This window comes from Hetaerina americana, unplaced genomic scaffold (assembly GCF_022747635.1).
Source record: "Hetaerina americana unplaced genomic scaffold, ioHetAmer1.1.p SCAF_6, whole genome shotgun sequence".
Classification (NCBI taxonomy): domain Eukaryota; kingdom Metazoa; phylum Arthropoda; class Insecta; order Odonata; family Calopterygidae; genus Hetaerina; species Hetaerina americana.
In genome coordinates, this window is record NW_027287205.1 from 59,862,280 (window position 1) to 59,880,009 (window position 17,730).

The window sequence follows — 17,730 nt, forward strand, 5'->3', positions numbered from 1 at the left end:
AATTGTGATTCGTGGGACAGTTCGGAGTTCCTAAAAGGAGGGTTATGATTTATTTCGCTCCTAAGTGAAGCGCGGCGCTCATCCGCCACCATCCTCTCAAGCTGCGATAAAATCTCTCTCCCTCCGCGGCGGCTTCCAGTCAACCGGGCGATTTTTGAGCGGGAAAGGCTGGCGCGCGCCGGGGGAACGAAGGCTCCCTCTCCCGCGTGGGAGAGTACGGCTGGCGTGGCATTCCTTCAACCGCCCGACGAGGGGACGGCCGGCGATGCTGGCTGGCAGCCTCCGTTGAAGAGGCGGACGGCGCCACACGTCTCCCCCCCTTCCTCTCCTCCCACCATTGCCTCTCGGCTCAGGGAGGAAGGAGAATGGACGGGCGGGGGGAGGGGGGTCAATTAGTCGGCCGAAGGTTTCCGAGAAGTCAGTAAATGAAAGGGGAAGGGGACACGGCAGCGCACCTAAAAACTCTCACGGCGCTCCAGTTTTCATCCCGTCGCCCCAATAGCGTCCCCTCTCCCGTCGACGTGGGGCGGACGGGCGGGGAAAATCTGGGAGTTCATGGGTGGATTATTTGCGGGGACAGTCCTCCCATTCTCCTCCCATCTCCCTCCGCTTTCGACACTGGAGTGCTAAAAGGGCCCTTCCCGGGGAGGATGGCGACTTCAGACCGGAAGGTTCGCGATGGCCACCCCGGAGGACACAGCCACGACGGCCCCTTGCCAGTGGGGCTGAGGTCGTGTCTCGTCCGCTGGCGACGAGGCAAAACTGTATCTTGAGACGGGGCCACCGCAGCGTCTGAGAATTCATGCCGCGGCGTGTTAAAAATTAAAATTGGAGGTCATTAACTAGACCAGGTACCATCCTATATAACGAACCTATCTTGAAATTGTTTTTCTTGAAGATGGGCGTAAATAATGGGGGATTAGAAGAATAATTGCGTAAAACAAAGAAACTTTTGCAAAAAGGAGGGAGTTGATTACAAGGGCCTTAAGTGAGTGAGACGAGATGAGCTAAAAAGAATAGTGAACACCTCTGATATTGATGTACACTTTACGGCTCGGAAACCCAGCCGTTAAGGCAGGAGACCTAGAAGGCCTTGGTAATGTTGCTGTAGGGAGAATGGAAAAAGTAAATTGGGCGGAAAGAAAAGCAGATGAGGTGGAACAATGCATGGATGAATCAGGATTGCTCGGAGAAATTTGAAAGGGAGGAAAACTCGATGTAGGACATGACATATTGAGCGGAGATGAAATGTTAACGGCTGGTAGACGCAATATTGTGCATACTGTACGGCATTGGGAAAGTATGAGGGATCAAAAATAGTTTTTTGAACTCTACAAGCCACCGTTAGGGTGTGTGGCAGGGAGTTAACACACACAAGACTTATTTTGACCCGAATATTTTCCCCCTAGCGCGGTCGAAGAACTTTATTCCGATCCTTAATCGTTCGTGGGAAAAACGGCATCCTAAATATATCCGTTCTACTCTTAATATCTCTTATTTGCCTGACGTGATCTCGCCTACCGTAGTACGATGGGGGTAGTAATACATTTTCAGCATCATTGCTAAAAGGAATCCTTCCAATTTATTCAAGGCATTCAATCTGTAATTCAACCTTCGCTCCGTGTGTGATTCCCAGCCGAGCTCCTACAATAATTTGGGATTTATGGTAGTGTAGGATGTTACGTTACTAGTGCCTTGTTAAGTGAGGCTTAGAATTTTTTGCTGATTTGTCTCAACGTCCATCAAAAACCTCGTTTAATTGGTAGGCTTCCATTAATAATAATATTTTTAATTTTATTTTCAGTTTTTGATCAAATTTTTACCATTCTTAATGTTTCAAGTTTTTCTGGTGTACATATTTACAGAACTCATCATTTCCTTCTACCTATTGAGAAAATTTTCAGGAGTTGACATTTTTACAAAGCTTTGTTAAAAGATATGTATGTACTTTAACAGCCGTGGGCGTCAACGAGCATAGGACTAACAGGTTAATTACATTGGTATTTCTTCGTTAAAATGAAGTTATAATGTCCTACGTACGTTTTGTTTGTGCAGATAACTCACTTATGTATTGGTTGACCAGTTCTTAGATCTACACTTAAACATTGTACACGAGTACGCGGAGAGTGCTTTCGAAACATGCTTCTATCCGTGTAAAAGTAAACACTATTTAAATGTCATTCGGGATATACCTCCACAGTTATCAACCCAAAGGTTGGTTTGGTAGGTAGAGGGCACCTAGTACTAAGCCCACGGAGGGTGATTCGTAAAAGGGGGGCAGTCTCTTTTCCTGTGCTGCCTATGGATTTCCAGAAAGATCTGGTACCCAAAAAAATCACACAGCTTAGGTGAATGAAGCTGAGGGTTCCCAAAGTCGTCACCCGGAATCGAACCCGGGTACTTGGGTCAGTTGCCCAACGCTCTACCCACTTGACTACCAGGTCCTTGCCTCAGGGAAATATTTTCTTGGAAAAATATCGGAATCTCGTACTCATAACGTGAAACAGCTTTCTTAAAGAAAGGGTTTTGTCGTCTGATTTGTGATGGAATTCCGATTCACACGTCAAAGCAAGAGGAAGCCAAGGATAAACGTGCACATACGGAGGTATGAGATTGTCTTAGGATTTTAAATATTCCCTTGTATTGATTATTCAGTGCTAGGAAAATCTATTTGTTTAAAACGTGTATATTTTTTTCTAATTGGCCATATCGCTAAAAAAATACAATCGTACATGAGATGGAAAGAGATATTAATCGTCCATGATGGCGGGTGTTAAGCATACGCCTTCATGCATCAAAAAAATTCGAGAATTTTTAGTATTCGCCTTCTTAGGTTTCTTTACTGTTTTATAATGATTCAGATAGTCTTTTGCCTGACTTTTTTTTATTGCATGCACGTGATTTGCTAGCGGTTTTTAATGCGCAGTAAATTTCAATATGCTTTGTGGATACAAACGCATGAGCCCTACGTCAGACTCCCTTGAATCACATTCGCCGCACTGGCCATAAAAAAATATGTCCCGGACTGAGAAAATTTATGAGCCAGCCGACAAACTTTAGTATGAGTCTCGTGGAAAATCAGGACCGCCGCGTCATACGTCACTGTTTCCTTCGGCATCTCTCTATCTTTTTTTTACCAGCGTCACAAAAGGAACAAAATGCAGGGGGGCGGCAAAAAAAAAGAAGGAGACAGGTGTGCCCCTTAATCAGCATTTTCCGTCGAAAGAAAAAATGTGCCAACGGGAAGTGAACCCGTGGCTATTTTCTGGATCATTTCTTTCGAGCTCCTGTCATGGTTTGAGGGAAACAAAGTCAGTGAAAATTCCATCCATCAATTAGGAATCTTCTGGTTTTATTTTACATAAACATAGGATAAGGGCTCGAGGAGGCCATTCTTTGGACTCTTCCAAACCCTCTCGCTGTACAAATTTGAGTATTCTTCTACCCCAAATTCATGCAAATTTACAAGTATTCATTATAATAGTATTTACATAATGAGATAAATGAGGTATACAATAATTTACAGCTACATGTTTTGTACATGATCAATTCGATACACTTATCATCGCAGTGCATGTTAAACGCCGTTCTGTCTTCCAAATTTGTTTGGTTGAGCAAAGGAATAAAATTCAGTTCGTGCACACTTATTCGTCGCGTACCCTGTACGTATAACTAATTACCTTACTGGTACTACTCTCGTTTTTCAATTTGTATTTCCTCACATCATATGGTCCCAATGTCGTGACAACCTGATCAATGAATAAATATGAGGGGGTGATTGGTGGTTAAAATATGTGGTTGAAATATTCGGTGGCGTATTTTATTTAGTATAAATCGGATGTCCTTCCAGATGAAATTGGGACAGACATGATATGTGTTATGAGATTAACCGAATTTCGTTAGTTGTGGGATTTAGTCAACTAATATCTGTTTATCATGATGGATCATGAGCCGGCATCCAAAGGTTTAAAAGGTGGTCACAATCACCGAGCTTCTCTGATGAAGTTTTTAGCCTTCCTTTCAAGCGGTAACTAACCAGGAATTGTAATGGAAAACAAAAACCTGCGAATTAATACTGATATTTATTTTTTTTAAATTTTGAATCATGCAAGAACGTTTTAATTTTGTTTTCTCTACTTTAGTAATGAGCTGTTTTGTATCCGCTCCTCGGACGGTTCCCCCAAAGTATACCATTCGTGCAGCCCAAACGCATGAAAATAAAAATGTCTTGTGCCCAGCCCCCCCCCCCCCCCAAGATGCCGACTCGCAGAATGAATGTGCAAATGTCACGGCGGAAATAGAAATTCTCAGGGTCGATGGTTGAAAGTGATGAGGATGGCATGTTTTCCGAGCACTCGCCGTGCTACTTTGATTCCCATTAGACGGAAATCTCGTGAGGTGAATCTGCTTTTGGAAACTTTTGACTTTTGCCCTACGCGACCAATGCCAAAAAAACTGGTGACATTTTAAGTGGAAATGTTCCTCCGCTGGGACGAGAAGGACGACGAACTCATACCGACTTTCGAGGGGAGTATGATAATAAAAACGATGCTTTTTTATTTTGAAAGGAGGTTATTGTGTTACTTAATTAAAACCCCATATAACACCCACGTCATAAAGCGGCAGATATAATTAACAAAGATTTTTTCTCCACGTTTTGCATTCGTGGTTGCAATAAAAATAATAATAATAGTAAAACAAGTAAAATAGTAAAAATAGAGGCATTTGATACGAACGACAAATATATAAAATATATAGCTATGTGTATAATATAATCTATATTGATCAGGTACGCTTTTTTTTGGGGGCAAGTATTTCACCAACTTCGGCAAACAGCGGTGAGAAAATCGAGGGGGAGGAACGAAAGCAATCCTTGCTCACTCACTCCGTCTCGACTTTGAAAATAGTTTTTAAGTCTGCTTCTTTCAAACAGGTTATATCGTCCGAAACCACTAGTTTCACTTCATTTCAACACACCAATTCACTCCCTTGTCATCATCGTCGCTGCCTCACGGTCCTTTATTCACCTCCTTAAACTTATTCTTGTTTATGTAAGTGTTCCACACGTTTCACACGTCACAAGCTGTCATTTATTTCAGGCCACGCCACCGGAAGCGGGGCAGCCGAGCTTCTGATGCGAAATTTCGTGTGCGTTAGATTTTTGTTTGTTCGCTAGGAGTTCACACGTTCACTTTCACCACTCTTTACACTCACAGTGCTGAGTGTATTATTTTTTTGTGCATGCAAACCCTGATAAATGGTCAAGGGAGGCCCCTGCCACACAAATAAAAACACCGCAGACGAGTGACAACGGCGAAGACATTACGCTGCCTCAGGTTCGCTACAATTATCTCGTCACTGGAGTCAGCGCGAACCTCTCCTATCGCGCGTTGTCTCTTCCAGCCTCACGCTGGTAAGTGGTCGAAGTGTGATCCGCTCCCATGGGCCTCTGAAGCACCTTTCACATACTTGTATGCATATAATTTTATAAGTGTACATTTTTGTAGAATTTTAACTCCTTGGCGCACAACACTCTTTCGGTTTGTTTTCAGCGTTTTAAGTCTTCGACGTCGTCGTGTTGTTGGGTAAGTGTTCTGGGCGGATTAGGTGTAAATGCCATCTGCCGGGTCACGCGGGAGGGTATCCCGTCCTCAGATGCAATAGCCGCTGTACGTCCTGATCGCCTCGTCCGTGTAGCTCTTGCCCGCGATGACGCCCGCGTGGGTGTGATGCCTCGGGCAGCGGTGGTTGTGGGGGCACTGGCAGAGCGTGTTGGTGTTCACCTCGTCCACCTCGGGCCTCTTCCTCACTGTGAAGAGTCGACAAGGCTCCTTCCGCTGACACCGCAACCTCTGCCGGGGGAAAGAATCATATATAGAATGGTGCTGCATTGTAGGTCTAGTGGATAGAAGAAATACGGAGATGAATCCTGCTCTGGATTTAGGTAATCCCATTTAGGATAAATTACCTGCATCTACGAGGGGATTTCGACTAGGCTCTCTTTTGTTGTATTCTAAGCAAGATATGATCTGCAGCATTGTTTTAAATTTTTAAATATCTTAATTGTAAAAATTGATGCTTTATATTTCAGTTTGGACGTTAGATAATAGAAATGTTTAGCAAGGTCATCAAAGTATTTACAGTATTTGCTTTTGCGGCTGTAGTAAATCAGCACCTTTTTCAAAATTTTAAAACTCGGGAATTTCCAAAAATTATTTATGTGGAAATTCATGAGGGCAATGTTTGTACGTGGAGCTGATGTTGCTCAAGAAATACATCTCGTGCAAATGTAATCATAGAAAATGTTAATATCTCTATTGAAGCAATTATTTTGTGCTGAAAATTTGATCTTCATTCAATGCCTTGATAATTACCTAATTGGTATTATTTTTCTCACAGTGCACATTTTCTGAATCTTTAATGATCATGATTACTTGGATCTACTACATCGATGAGGTTTCGCCTGAGGACGAACTTGGTGTTTGGCATTGTTTACAGTGAAAGCACATGAATTACACCAAAACCACTTGACTGTTGAATATTATTGGGGAAGCATCATGGATCATTACAGTTTGTCCTTTACGAACAATTTGGATGGGCATATGTCAAAAATGAGCAATTTGGTCAATTTATTTGCAAATATTATTGTTAAATTTTATAGTCTTAGCAGGTCAGGCAAACGAAAGGTCAAAATTACCGATTTAATGTCGTTGTACATCATTCATATCTTAAACAACTAAACCACAATCGCTAAGTTGGTCTTAACGTTGGATTTCAAACAAATAAATACTTTTTTAAAAGAATACACAACTGACACACTAAAAGTGGAATTTGGCACTAAAACTTTACACACACAAATTTCGCATGCAACGAACTAACCGCAAGAATCAAGGAAAAATAAATCATAGTTCTTCATTAGACACTAATGTGTAAGCTTCATTAATTAGACGAGTTCGTTGTCTGTTGGTTTTTAGATGGGGGTGATTAAATAAATGAGGAGGTATCTGTTTCTGAAGAAAGAGTGTGGAGGATTGATTATGATGGAATATATCAGCCATGCATAACTTTGATTTCCGGTCGAGATTCGTTCACTGTTAATATTGCTCGTCGACAAATTCCGGATAACGCAATCCAAAGAAGGGCCAGGGTACTTTGAGTGAAAGTGCAACCCAGAGAGGGAAGCCAACACGGTTTGCAGACAATTTCTTGCCGAGATACTTACACTCTGCGGAGAGCAGGCGAAGGAATACTGGTATCCGACGCCGTGCCTCGTCTCGTACACTTGTCGCTGTATCAAATACGCGACCGACGTCTTGGGACAGTGGCAGTGCACGACCTGCTCCGTGGCGTTGTCTGGGTAACTGCGGAGCGTCCACGTGATGTCCCGGAAGAAGCGGCATTTTGGCAGTTTCTTGATGGGTTCGCAGAGCTGCGGAATAGGAAAGGAAGAGATTAGTAATGGAGACAAAAAAATCGCCATGGTTTTGCAACTGGGAAGAAATTTTCGACGCTTATTTCCGTAGTGATGATGTGAGTTGGAAACAATCAATCTTCACATATATCTGTACACTACCTCGCAAGCCGTAGCAAGGACGTGTGACAAGGGGTGTTAGGTCACCAGTCACACGGCATCGATTCCTTAACTTCCATGAACACGTGGCACCCCGCGATCCACTTAAAGGACGTGTGGAAGCGGAAAACAGTGATATTCCATTTGATGGAAATATGGTTACCCGATTGCTATCTTACTTGAGACAGGAAAAATTGAGGAGAAGATTACTTCCCATTACCCTGGGAAGTAACGTATGCACCATTTTTTTTAAATAAGGTTATTTTTAGATTATAACGAATACACGCAACAATCGCATTCGAATCATCAATCATTCATTCAGATCAAGATAATTTACGTGAAAATTAAAAGTAAGAGCTGTGACCTTCTCTTAATGTGGCGCTATTTCTTTTCCATTTTGTAACCACGTGCGGTTCTTTGTTAAGTCGTATGTTATAACGCTCCGTGTGCACACTATTTTTTAAACTTTTTTTCAGAGTTTTTTATATTAGAATTTTTCAACCTCATTTATTATTTGTTCATTGTTGATCTTCGCTCTATTTATCCTTTCGTGCAAAACGATGACAGCGGTCGATTTGTTTTGTTATTCATTTTTTTTGTTCCTTTGCGGAAAGTTAAAGCCAAAGGAATACCAGAGCAATGCTAGCGCAATGAGGGGCGTAAAGACTGCATGGGCCTCTGTTCGCCCAAAATATTTAATAGGCATCACCGTCATTTTTATAAATTGCGTCTTACCTTGTATTGCCTTGTCTTGTCCGTGAGGGTGTGTCCGTCGGAAGCGTCGAGGGCCTTGGAGCAGTGCGTTTGTCCCTTGCACCTGCACTGCCTCTCCACCCAGGGTGCGTCGTATCGGTCCACTTTGCTGCAAACGGCCCAAGGAGCGCACTCGGGAAGGTCCTCCTCAGAGTTCTGTCGAGCGAAAGAGAGGAAGAGGGTGAACTCAGTGTTTCAGATAGAATTTCCAATAGCTTGTTCAGCGGAAGAATGCATGCCTTCCTTTACACACATTTCGTACCCATTGTGCCTTCGCGAGGGCGTGTGGCAATGGATATTGACGGGATCTCCGGTGTTAGTTTGTGTTAAAACTTTTTGAAATTGCAAAATGTGAGATGGAAGAACGTGCATTTGAGCATATACATATATGAGGCAATCTTTCGTTATATTCCCCAATGATTCCACCGGTGTTTCAAGTAAATTGGGAAGCGGGAAGTGGTAAAGAGACGCTCAAACAAACATAAGTGGGCGTTACTCTAATATGATGAACCATAGAAGTTTTTAGATGTATGAGCGATGCTCTCTCAGCAGTTGGTCGTAGGTATCGTCCCTCTTACAGTGCACCATTGTAAATCATTCCGTTAAGGGACAGTTGCTATGACGAAAGCCGTCGAGTGAACCAACATGTGAGGTTGTTGCGGCTGATGAAAAGAATTATACGACGTCCTAAGTCTCTATAGAGGCTGTGGATACCAAAGCACAGTCGGAGCCTGCCAGAGGGGAGATATCCAGGAGGTATTCTGCTAATTAGGAACGAAAAAGGGGCAATTCCGGTGTCGTATCTTTGAATTGATCCGGGAGATCCGGGATATTTTATCCGATGCTTCTTCGCAGTCTCTCCATTGTCAGTCGAAAATAATACGGTCAAATGTTTCTCCGTCAACTTATAAATTCGTATTTGCCATTTTAATTACGTAAACTGTGTTGCATCTCAGGGATTTTATATAAATGCGAGTTGTAAAAATTTATCTCAATTGCTGAATGTTCTTTAGAGTTATAGTGGGCACTTTGAGTGAGTGCGCTGTCCGTCGGATGGGACGTTAAACTGCGGACCCCTTGGCGTCTTTCGTCAAGATAAACCCGGCGTCGGCTAATGCCGACGCCGGGTTTCTCTCCCTTCCCGTCCATCCTTAATGGCGCAAATCACCTCAGCTGACGGCCGCCTCCCCTAAAACTACTACAACTCGTGAAAGTTGATTCGATATAATATGCCGAATATGATCATAAAAGACATGATGATGCGATCATGAGTTTAGTATGAATTATCTAATACATCTAATGCCCCTTCTTAATGCGGGTTGTCATTCGTTTAAATTTTACTCTGCGGTAAATAGTGCAGCGGAAGTTAGAAAACGATGCGTTTCCTGATTGCTCAAACCGTCGTATTCGTTTAAGGTCGAGACGAGAGGTTCCAATTATCTAGAATGGTTGGAACGTCCTTCGCTTGGGTGAAATGGAGCCCCAATCTCAAATCGGAGTCCCAATTAATTACGCTGTCTCCTCCGTGCCCTTTGACGCATCCGTTTCGTGTCTTGATTAACTCTGGGAAGTTTCGAAGCTCAACGAATACGTCCAATTAAAATAACTAATATGGAGACTCTTTCCAGTAGTATTCATGCAACTTCATATTACCTCACAAATGGAACAAATAATGATGTAGTGCTTTTCGAGAAACTGGCTCTGACCCATAAATTTCAGGAAGCTTCCTTTAGTTAAAAAAGCATAGTTATATTCACTCAGGGAATAGGTATGGCATGAATGGCCTAGCTATAAAATTACATAGTATATAAAAGTGACTTATTAATTCCTTCTTCGTTAAAATCTCTACTATTTCCATGGCGTAGAACACAACTTAATGAATTTCGAGAAAAACTAAGTCACAAATGCTGTTAAATTAAGTTCCCCTTTGAGGTAGAAATCATATATATCAGTGATCGAGGGAAAGAAAAGCAGTGTAAAATATGCAATAAGACAAAACCTATTACTTTCTAGGCATTGTTTTATCCATATAAGCTTCAAAATTGCAAATGCATTTGCCATTTACATGTATTCACCGATGCTTTACTCGTTCATTATGTAGACATTAAATATTTGAACGCCCAGGTAAATGTACTTTGGACTAACAGAAAATTATGACAAGATTATTATAGTATGTTAAACATGATTTTTTCAGGGCTAACCTTGAGGTATTTTATGTTGTAAATGAGAGGAACAAATTTTGTGTAGTTATCCAAAATTTTGATTTTACTATTGAAGTTAACATAAATCAACAGTCGATCCTTGCCTTGTAAATGGCTTGCTTGAGTAGGAAACGGATCGGAAAATAAAAACTTTGGTGGATTCTCTATTTTCGATTCTTTCATTCATTAAGTGTTATGTTTGTAGTCGGGAATTCGTGTCAGTTTTTCGCTTAACAAGATGTGGTCCTGAGGAACCGAGCTGAAGTCGTTTAAGGAATCAGCCTACACTATCGATGACTGTTCGAAAGGAATAGATTGGCTGCACAGGCGACCAAATTCTGTGGAAAGCAATGCCGTGTTCGCACACGCGCCATGGACGCGCGCGCGCCGAGCCGCAAAAGCACACCGGAGCCTCGTCCTTACTTTCCCTTTGGGCAGCAGCATTTCGACTTGTGCGTGTACTCGATGGCCTCCGGGGGGAGGTTGGTCGGCCGCAGGCACCACGTGACGAAATGCATCCGTCAGATCGACTCATCTCGCCACTTCGGGCCCTCATGGGGAGAACCAAGTGGGGGGGGGGGGGGTCGCGTTGTGTGGTGAGGATGGAAGAGTTTCGGGGGGGAAGAGGGGGGAGTCGGTTTGAGGTGACGTATGCCGAGATGGCCGCGGCGGCAGTGGTGAGCGCATTGCGATAGCGGGGCGAGTTCGTAACCCAATGACGGCGGACCTGTTCGACGGAATAATGGGGCGCGAATGAGAGGGAGAGACAACGCGTTAAGGGAACAAGGGGGAGGCGGTCCATCTGCTTCTTTTCTCGTTTTTCAATCAATTAACCGTGACACCTAAGACTTCCCTATCTCTGTGACATCTCCCTCTCTCTCAACCCCCATCCCATTTATTCCTCTATCTACTCATTTAATCCTAACAGCTTTTCATTCTGCCGTTTTAATTTGTCGCTAGTATTTGTCCTCCTTAATATTTTTCAATAGGTAGGTTTCCGTTCCAGTTTTCCCTCGCATTACTCAACGGAAGTTCGACCTGGAGTTCAGTTTTATGGAGGGTAGCTCCCACTTCATATGAAGTCGTTACAATCTCTGTAATCTCGTATAGGGTTGAATGGCTATTCATTTTCGTTTGCGTCCAAGTATTTCTCAGCGAATTACTCACTTAGTGATCATGGGGGGTTTATTCTGTCTCTATGCTGTACCCTGATCGTTGTAGATCCAATGCCTGCAGTCCAAATATTGAATGAATTAGTTTGCAGTCGCATTGGCCAGTCCGCAATTTCTCGGACGTTTAGTTGCGTCGATTTGGCAGGGTTAAGTAAGACGGAAAAGGGAGAAGTGTTTTTATTCCGAGCCGAATTATCGGACACCGTGCATCGCCGTATCTTCGCGCAGCTGGCATGCTTGTCTCCCGGGAACCAACCAATGCCGCATCGCCAGGCAGTGGGATGACCACGCCCGTATATCGCATGCGCCTTGTGCGGTTATTAGCTTGTCTATCGTTCAACCCCTTCATTTGTAGTTATGTAAGGTGGCTCAAAGAATTGGGCATAGATTCATTAATAGCTACACGAGGGAATAGGCATTTGATTTGCCATTGATCTGAGATATATGTATGTACATATATATATATATATATATATATATATATATATATATATATATATATATATATATATATATATATATATATATCACGATTGTCCGGAAAAACTCATACGAGCGGCACAATAATGGGCTGACACAACATAACACAAATAGAAAAGAATAGACACATATAAAAGAACACTTACACGGTAAATTGTTCGAGCTTTCGGCCCTCTCAGGGGCCTTCTTCAAGTATATATATATATAATCGAAAATCGAAATTAATATATAAAAGAAGATAATTAGTTCAGAGCCACGATACTAGTGTTGGTCGAATCGATAGGCCCAGCGGATATAGTCGGAATCGTCCGTCGCAGTAGTCGATGGCAGTGGGGAGGGAAAGGGGATGGGAGGTTTGATAGGAGAGGGTGTATTTGTGTGCGTGTGTGAGCCTTTGATGAAGATCGAAGGAGACAGACAAGGGACTTTAGGCACGGAGTGAGGCTTGAAAAGGCAGGGTTTAGGTGGGTCGGTGGGAGGAATGCGTGGCGAGCAGCCGTTCCCCCGTGGGCGGGGGGAGAGGGGGCGAGGGCACTGTGCCTAGCACGGGGCCGTGGCGGTCAGCCGCGTAAACCGAAACCTCGCTCGCGAGCCCCGTCTCTGCCGGTAGGCTGGGGAAGGCGGGCGGGCGGCGGTCGAAGGCAGTGGTGGTGGTGGAGGAGGTGATGATGGTGTAGGCGGTGCGGCGTGGCCCTACCCTCCAGCCCCCTCTCCCCCAACCCCACTGGAAGCCATCCCACACCGCTGCCCCTCCCCTCCTCCTGCCCACTCTGTGGTCACGAGGCCACGGGGCGGTCTGGAGCGTGCTCCGTCCAGTCTGCAATGCTGGACCTCTCCCTCTCTCTCTCCCTCCCTCCCTCACTCTCTTTCCCCCTTCCAATAGCTTTGATTAGTTTTTGAATGTCGGAGAAGGATTTAAGGTAGGATTTCCCGCCTATTTTAGTTCCATCGCGCCTTGCTTTTGGGTCCAGTCGTATTTACCCATGGCAATTCACGAAAATGGGAGGTTCTCTGAGCGGATACACTGTAATGGTAATAGTCTAGAGTAAGGGAATGAATGTTATTAGTATACTACCACCGCTCCAAGATATTAGTACCATGCTTCGAATCATAAACGTGAAGGTACCAAAGCGGCTTCTCGACCTGCGGTAACGAGTGATTAGACAGAACTGTTATACGCGCATATTGTATTACATTAAACGTTCCCCGTAATCTCAAGTTACGTGGCAAGCGATTTCATATTTGTGGACATATTTTAGGGAAATTTGGCGTAGGCTGGATTTTATTGCCATAATAATTATTTGTTGGACGATGTAGGGCGTCAGAACACTTTTTCATGCACAAGTGTTGGTGAATAGTGGTTACACGTATATCGAACGGCCGGCGTGCAATTACTGATTTGCCGCTCGCACAAGAGAATTTCGATGACAATCGGTAATTTTTTTATGATAATGATTGAAACGAGTGAATTTTATCCCAAAATTTGATTTCTACAATGATGAAACTGCAAAATAAATAAATTATGAAAATACTTGGCGTGATCGTGTTATTTTTCACTTGAAATATTTTGCTCTGGTGAAATTATCTCTAGGCAGGGCAATTTTGTACACATTGATCTCTGATTATAGCAAACTCATCTCAATGGAATTTAATTGGCGCACGATCGAATTCTCATCACAAGAATGGACCTTTCTTAAAACTAGTTTACAGACGTTTATTGGTTTCGATAGTAGAGAAAATTATAGACGAGTGGACTCTCATGGGCCAAATGCATTCAGCCACGTTCCGACGAACAATAATGGAGGACGCTTCGTCGTGGAGAAATGACCACTTCCCCTGCTGACGATTAGTCGACCCAACCACCCAGGAGACCGTAGGTGCCTCGGTCGCAAACCGAGGCATCCTCCACAAACACCATTCATTTCCTCCTCACGGCCTACGACGAATCAGCCTGAAGATTTGCGGGCACCCTGGCGATTCTCACCCGGAAGTTGGCCGTTTTTTAAGTTCCAACAGTTGGATTGTTGAAGGAACCGATACCTTGCCCTATTACATGGTTGGCCAGCCTCAACCTTCGCGAGACAAGAATACGATATTGCAAATGGATCCCCTTGATAATCGTTTTTTTTGTGTGCTATCATTTCACGATTCTTGGAGAAGAGATTCCAATGCGGATTGGTCTCCCACTTCCTCTGTCAATCATCAGAAGCATAGCACAGGGATGGAGGTGTCGATTGTCATGCATGCATTCCTTTTTTTCAATCATTGCGCCCTGTTCGCTTGGTATATCTGACGTCGACCCTTATTAAAAATGTAAGAAATTTGCTTAATGTTGCTCCTTCTCTTTGCTAAAACTTTCGGATTTTTAATGTTTTCTTTTGATAAAAATAGTATTCACCATCGTTCCTTTCGGTGATCTGTGACCGAGTGCGTTGTGTTAATTTATGAAGGTAGTCAGAGAGGCAAACTATAACCAAATCGCTGTTCTCAATGGTCAGATTTACTTCATAGAGTGGTGAGTAGTTCCTTGCAGTCTATTGCGAGTCATGCTTGGAAGTCCTGCAAAAATTCTATAAGCGCAAAAAACAGTAGGAAGCTCTAACATACGAGAAATGAAGCATTCTAGGACGGTTCAGGCAAGGAGTCGCTCCGAACGAATCGTTTGAGAACGTGCTGACTTAACCAGCTACCGCAGTAAACTCACGCGCCGCGTAATCCAATGCCACTACAGATCAGAGCAGTCGACCTTTGCTGTGGTTGGTATCTCAGTTTGATGCGTGTACGTGCGCTGGATCTTTGCCTCCTTTAGATCAAGATTTTTTACATTTACCAAAATAGAAAGCTGGCGTAAGAAAGAAGTACGGAACATATTGGAGCATCGAGCTGTCTAGCGGCGAATGTGAAAACGTGGGCTCCCGGAGGTCGAATCAAACCCGCATTCGAGATGTAGGAACATACCTAGCGACTCCTCAACGCAGTGCCTTGAGGGGCACGCCATTCGTCTGCTACGGCTTGCACCAATTCGTTAGCTGTCGGCATTGTCGTAGGTCCGATTCGAGGAGAGGCATTCGCGCCTTATACGTCAGCCACTCCCCGCATATTCCAGAAGGCGTTCCCCTTTCTGAAAAAAATAGTTTTTTTTTCCGATTGAGCAAAATGAAGAGGCCTGATTCCATGGTTCCCATCAATGTTTGTGTAAGATTTTATTATCTATAAGTTCCGTGAAATTCTCTTTATTTTCTCAACTTGACTGGAGCTCCATTATGACTTCTTATCAACTTTTGGATAACTTCGTCCTAAGTTACCATATTTGGAAATATTATGGCGTTCAATTGGAAAGCTTAAGAATTTCGATTTATTTGTTCAAATGAAATCCACCAATTTTGATGAGGATGGTAAGTTCCGGGAACGTTGAGCGATGAAATCTCCAGTTGGATTTATGTTAGACTCTTTGACATTAAATGAGTAACGCATATTGTCTCAGGGGTGATAATAAAAACCATGTTGTCCCGTTTAAAACGACTTTCTCACTCAATACGTTTCGGCTTTCTTAGTCATCATCCGGTGTATAATACTGATGTTAAAGTGTACCCGATGATGAATACGTAAGTTGGGCGAAACGCATCATGTAATAAAGTTGTTTTAAAGTGAAGCGCGAGGGTGTTTTTCAGTCAAATCAAACTTTTTCATTATTCTGATTTTCACTTAGTGCATTGTTAATTCAAAGGAGTGTAGGCACTGTGGGTATTTTATTTCCTTGGTATAATTAGGTGGGAAAAATATGCCGTATACTATGGGGCATTACACAATTACAATAAAAATTTCAACTTGTACAATGATGGCCTTTGCGTAGTTGAAACGGACCTAGGAGGAATCATTTATCGTGAGCTAGAGAGGGCAATGTTGAGTCGGCAATATTTTTGTTGAGCATCCTGTAAAATGTTCCAATTTCAGCCTAATTTAGTGGACGCATGAAGATATGGTTTCTAGGATCGTTCTGCAAATGGTTTTGAGGTCGACCGTTGATAAAAGTACAGAGCCAAGTCGTAATACTTATTGGCTGTGGGGGAGGTGGTCGGAGGACGTTGACGATGATGGCGGAGGGCGGATGTAAGGCGAAGTGGAATAATGATCGCACCGCGGTCATCAGAGGCTGTTACACGACTCACATCTCGTGATCTTTCCGTCCTGAGGCCACAACGTTACGCTGTTGAAATCAGAGGCCATTACAATTCTGTGTTGGTGCATGCTTCTTGAAAGCTTCGTAAAATTTGTGTACGGAGCGGGTGATAGTAATATTGTGGGGATGACGTCTTCGTTTGACGATGAATTTTAAATTGTGAATTGTAATATGCGATTCGTCTCCATTTGCAACCGAGATAAGAATGCGTGTCCTAGGAAATCTTCTCCAAGGGAATCTTTCCATGTGACCAATTATGAGTGAGTGAGCTATCAGGGTGCTAACCTGTGTAAAGTCGCATTGTAGAAATTTCGGTTTTGAAAATGTAAGTCTACTATGGATAAATTTTTGGATTATCAATAAAAACTCATACTCATCGTAGACTTCTGAAGAAATTCAAGGCAGCAGTTTTAATTATCTTTAAAATAAATTAAACACGGGGATGTAAGGAATTATTGAATAGCATTTGAGCAAACAATACCCCTATCATAAGTGGGGTCGTTTGCTTTTTTTAAGGAACAACTCTTTCCGACGACTAAGTTCCATATTCAGGTATTTACAGCATTGTGCGTGGGTTCTTAGAGTCATTGCTCTTGAGAACTTTTATTTTTAATTGTTTTTTTTAGATAAGCATTTAACTATTCCATACTCCGTGCTCATGTACCACAGCAACTATTCCACGCTCATGTAGGTTGGTGGACCATTGGCAATGCTATAGGACCTATAGCCAGATGGCATATGATTTCACTTCTAAAATGTTCTCTTTTTTTTACTTGTATCATTTTTCATTACGCATCATATTGTAATCGGTTATGGTCTACGGTTTTCTATAGGCCACATCTGTGACTTTTCGAACCCTCGACTGGTGAGGTAAATCTTCCCCTGCGTAATGTTTAGGGAGAGAGAGGTCCACGTAGTTCTGGTGAGAAAAGAGTCTAAGAGGAGGATCCCGCCGTCGACATTAATTCCGAAATGCGGAAACCTAATTTTTTTACATTGAGGTTCTCAGTTAGGGACCGAAATGTTTCTGTTTCGGTTGGCTAGAAGGTGAAAAATTTTGATGACCCTCCCCGGAAACGGAATTTGACTTAGGAGACGAATACAGCGGGCCACCTTAGCCTTTCATTCTCCCCAGGAATCTCAAAATAGGTACGGTTGTATTTGTTATTAATAATTCCTCGAATCTATCGGGAGAGGGTTATCGAAGAGGACAGAGGGAAGACTCAGGGGTCACCGTTATCATGGAATTCGACGAATGCGGGGAATGTGAGCGACGGAATGAGCGCACGAATATGGGGGAAAAGTTCCCCGAGATAAAGGCAGGCCTTCTTTTTTTTAAGGCACGGACGCGGAAATTCCTTTCCGTTGGCGTGG

The 17,730-nt window shown here is 43.1% G+C and overlaps 2 protein-coding genes across 2 annotated transcripts in view; one reads left to right on the plus strand and one right to left on the minus strand.

Annotated features, from left to right (window-relative positions):
- LOC139695155 (elongation factor-like GTPase 1) overlaps positions 1-17,730 on the plus strand; it is a 498,678-nt gene that overhangs the window by 370,096 nt on the left and 110,852 nt on the right. The gene's annotated exons all lie outside the window — the stretch shown is intronic.
- The window catches only part of aos (protein argos), a 71,851-nt gene continuing 57,469 nt past the window's right edge, over positions 3,349-17,730 (minus strand). Inside the window, exons 2-4 of the mRNA XM_071594064.1 lie at positions 8,306-8,479; positions 7,223-7,429; positions 3,349-5,852 (exon numbers count right to left, since the gene is read on the minus strand). Coding sequence (XP_071450165.1) covers positions 5,652-5,852; positions 7,223-7,429; positions 8,306-8,479 — 582 coding nt within the window. The 3' untranslated portion in view covers positions 3,349-5,651. The remainder of the gene's footprint in view (positions 5,853-7,222; positions 7,430-8,305; positions 8,480-17,730) is intronic.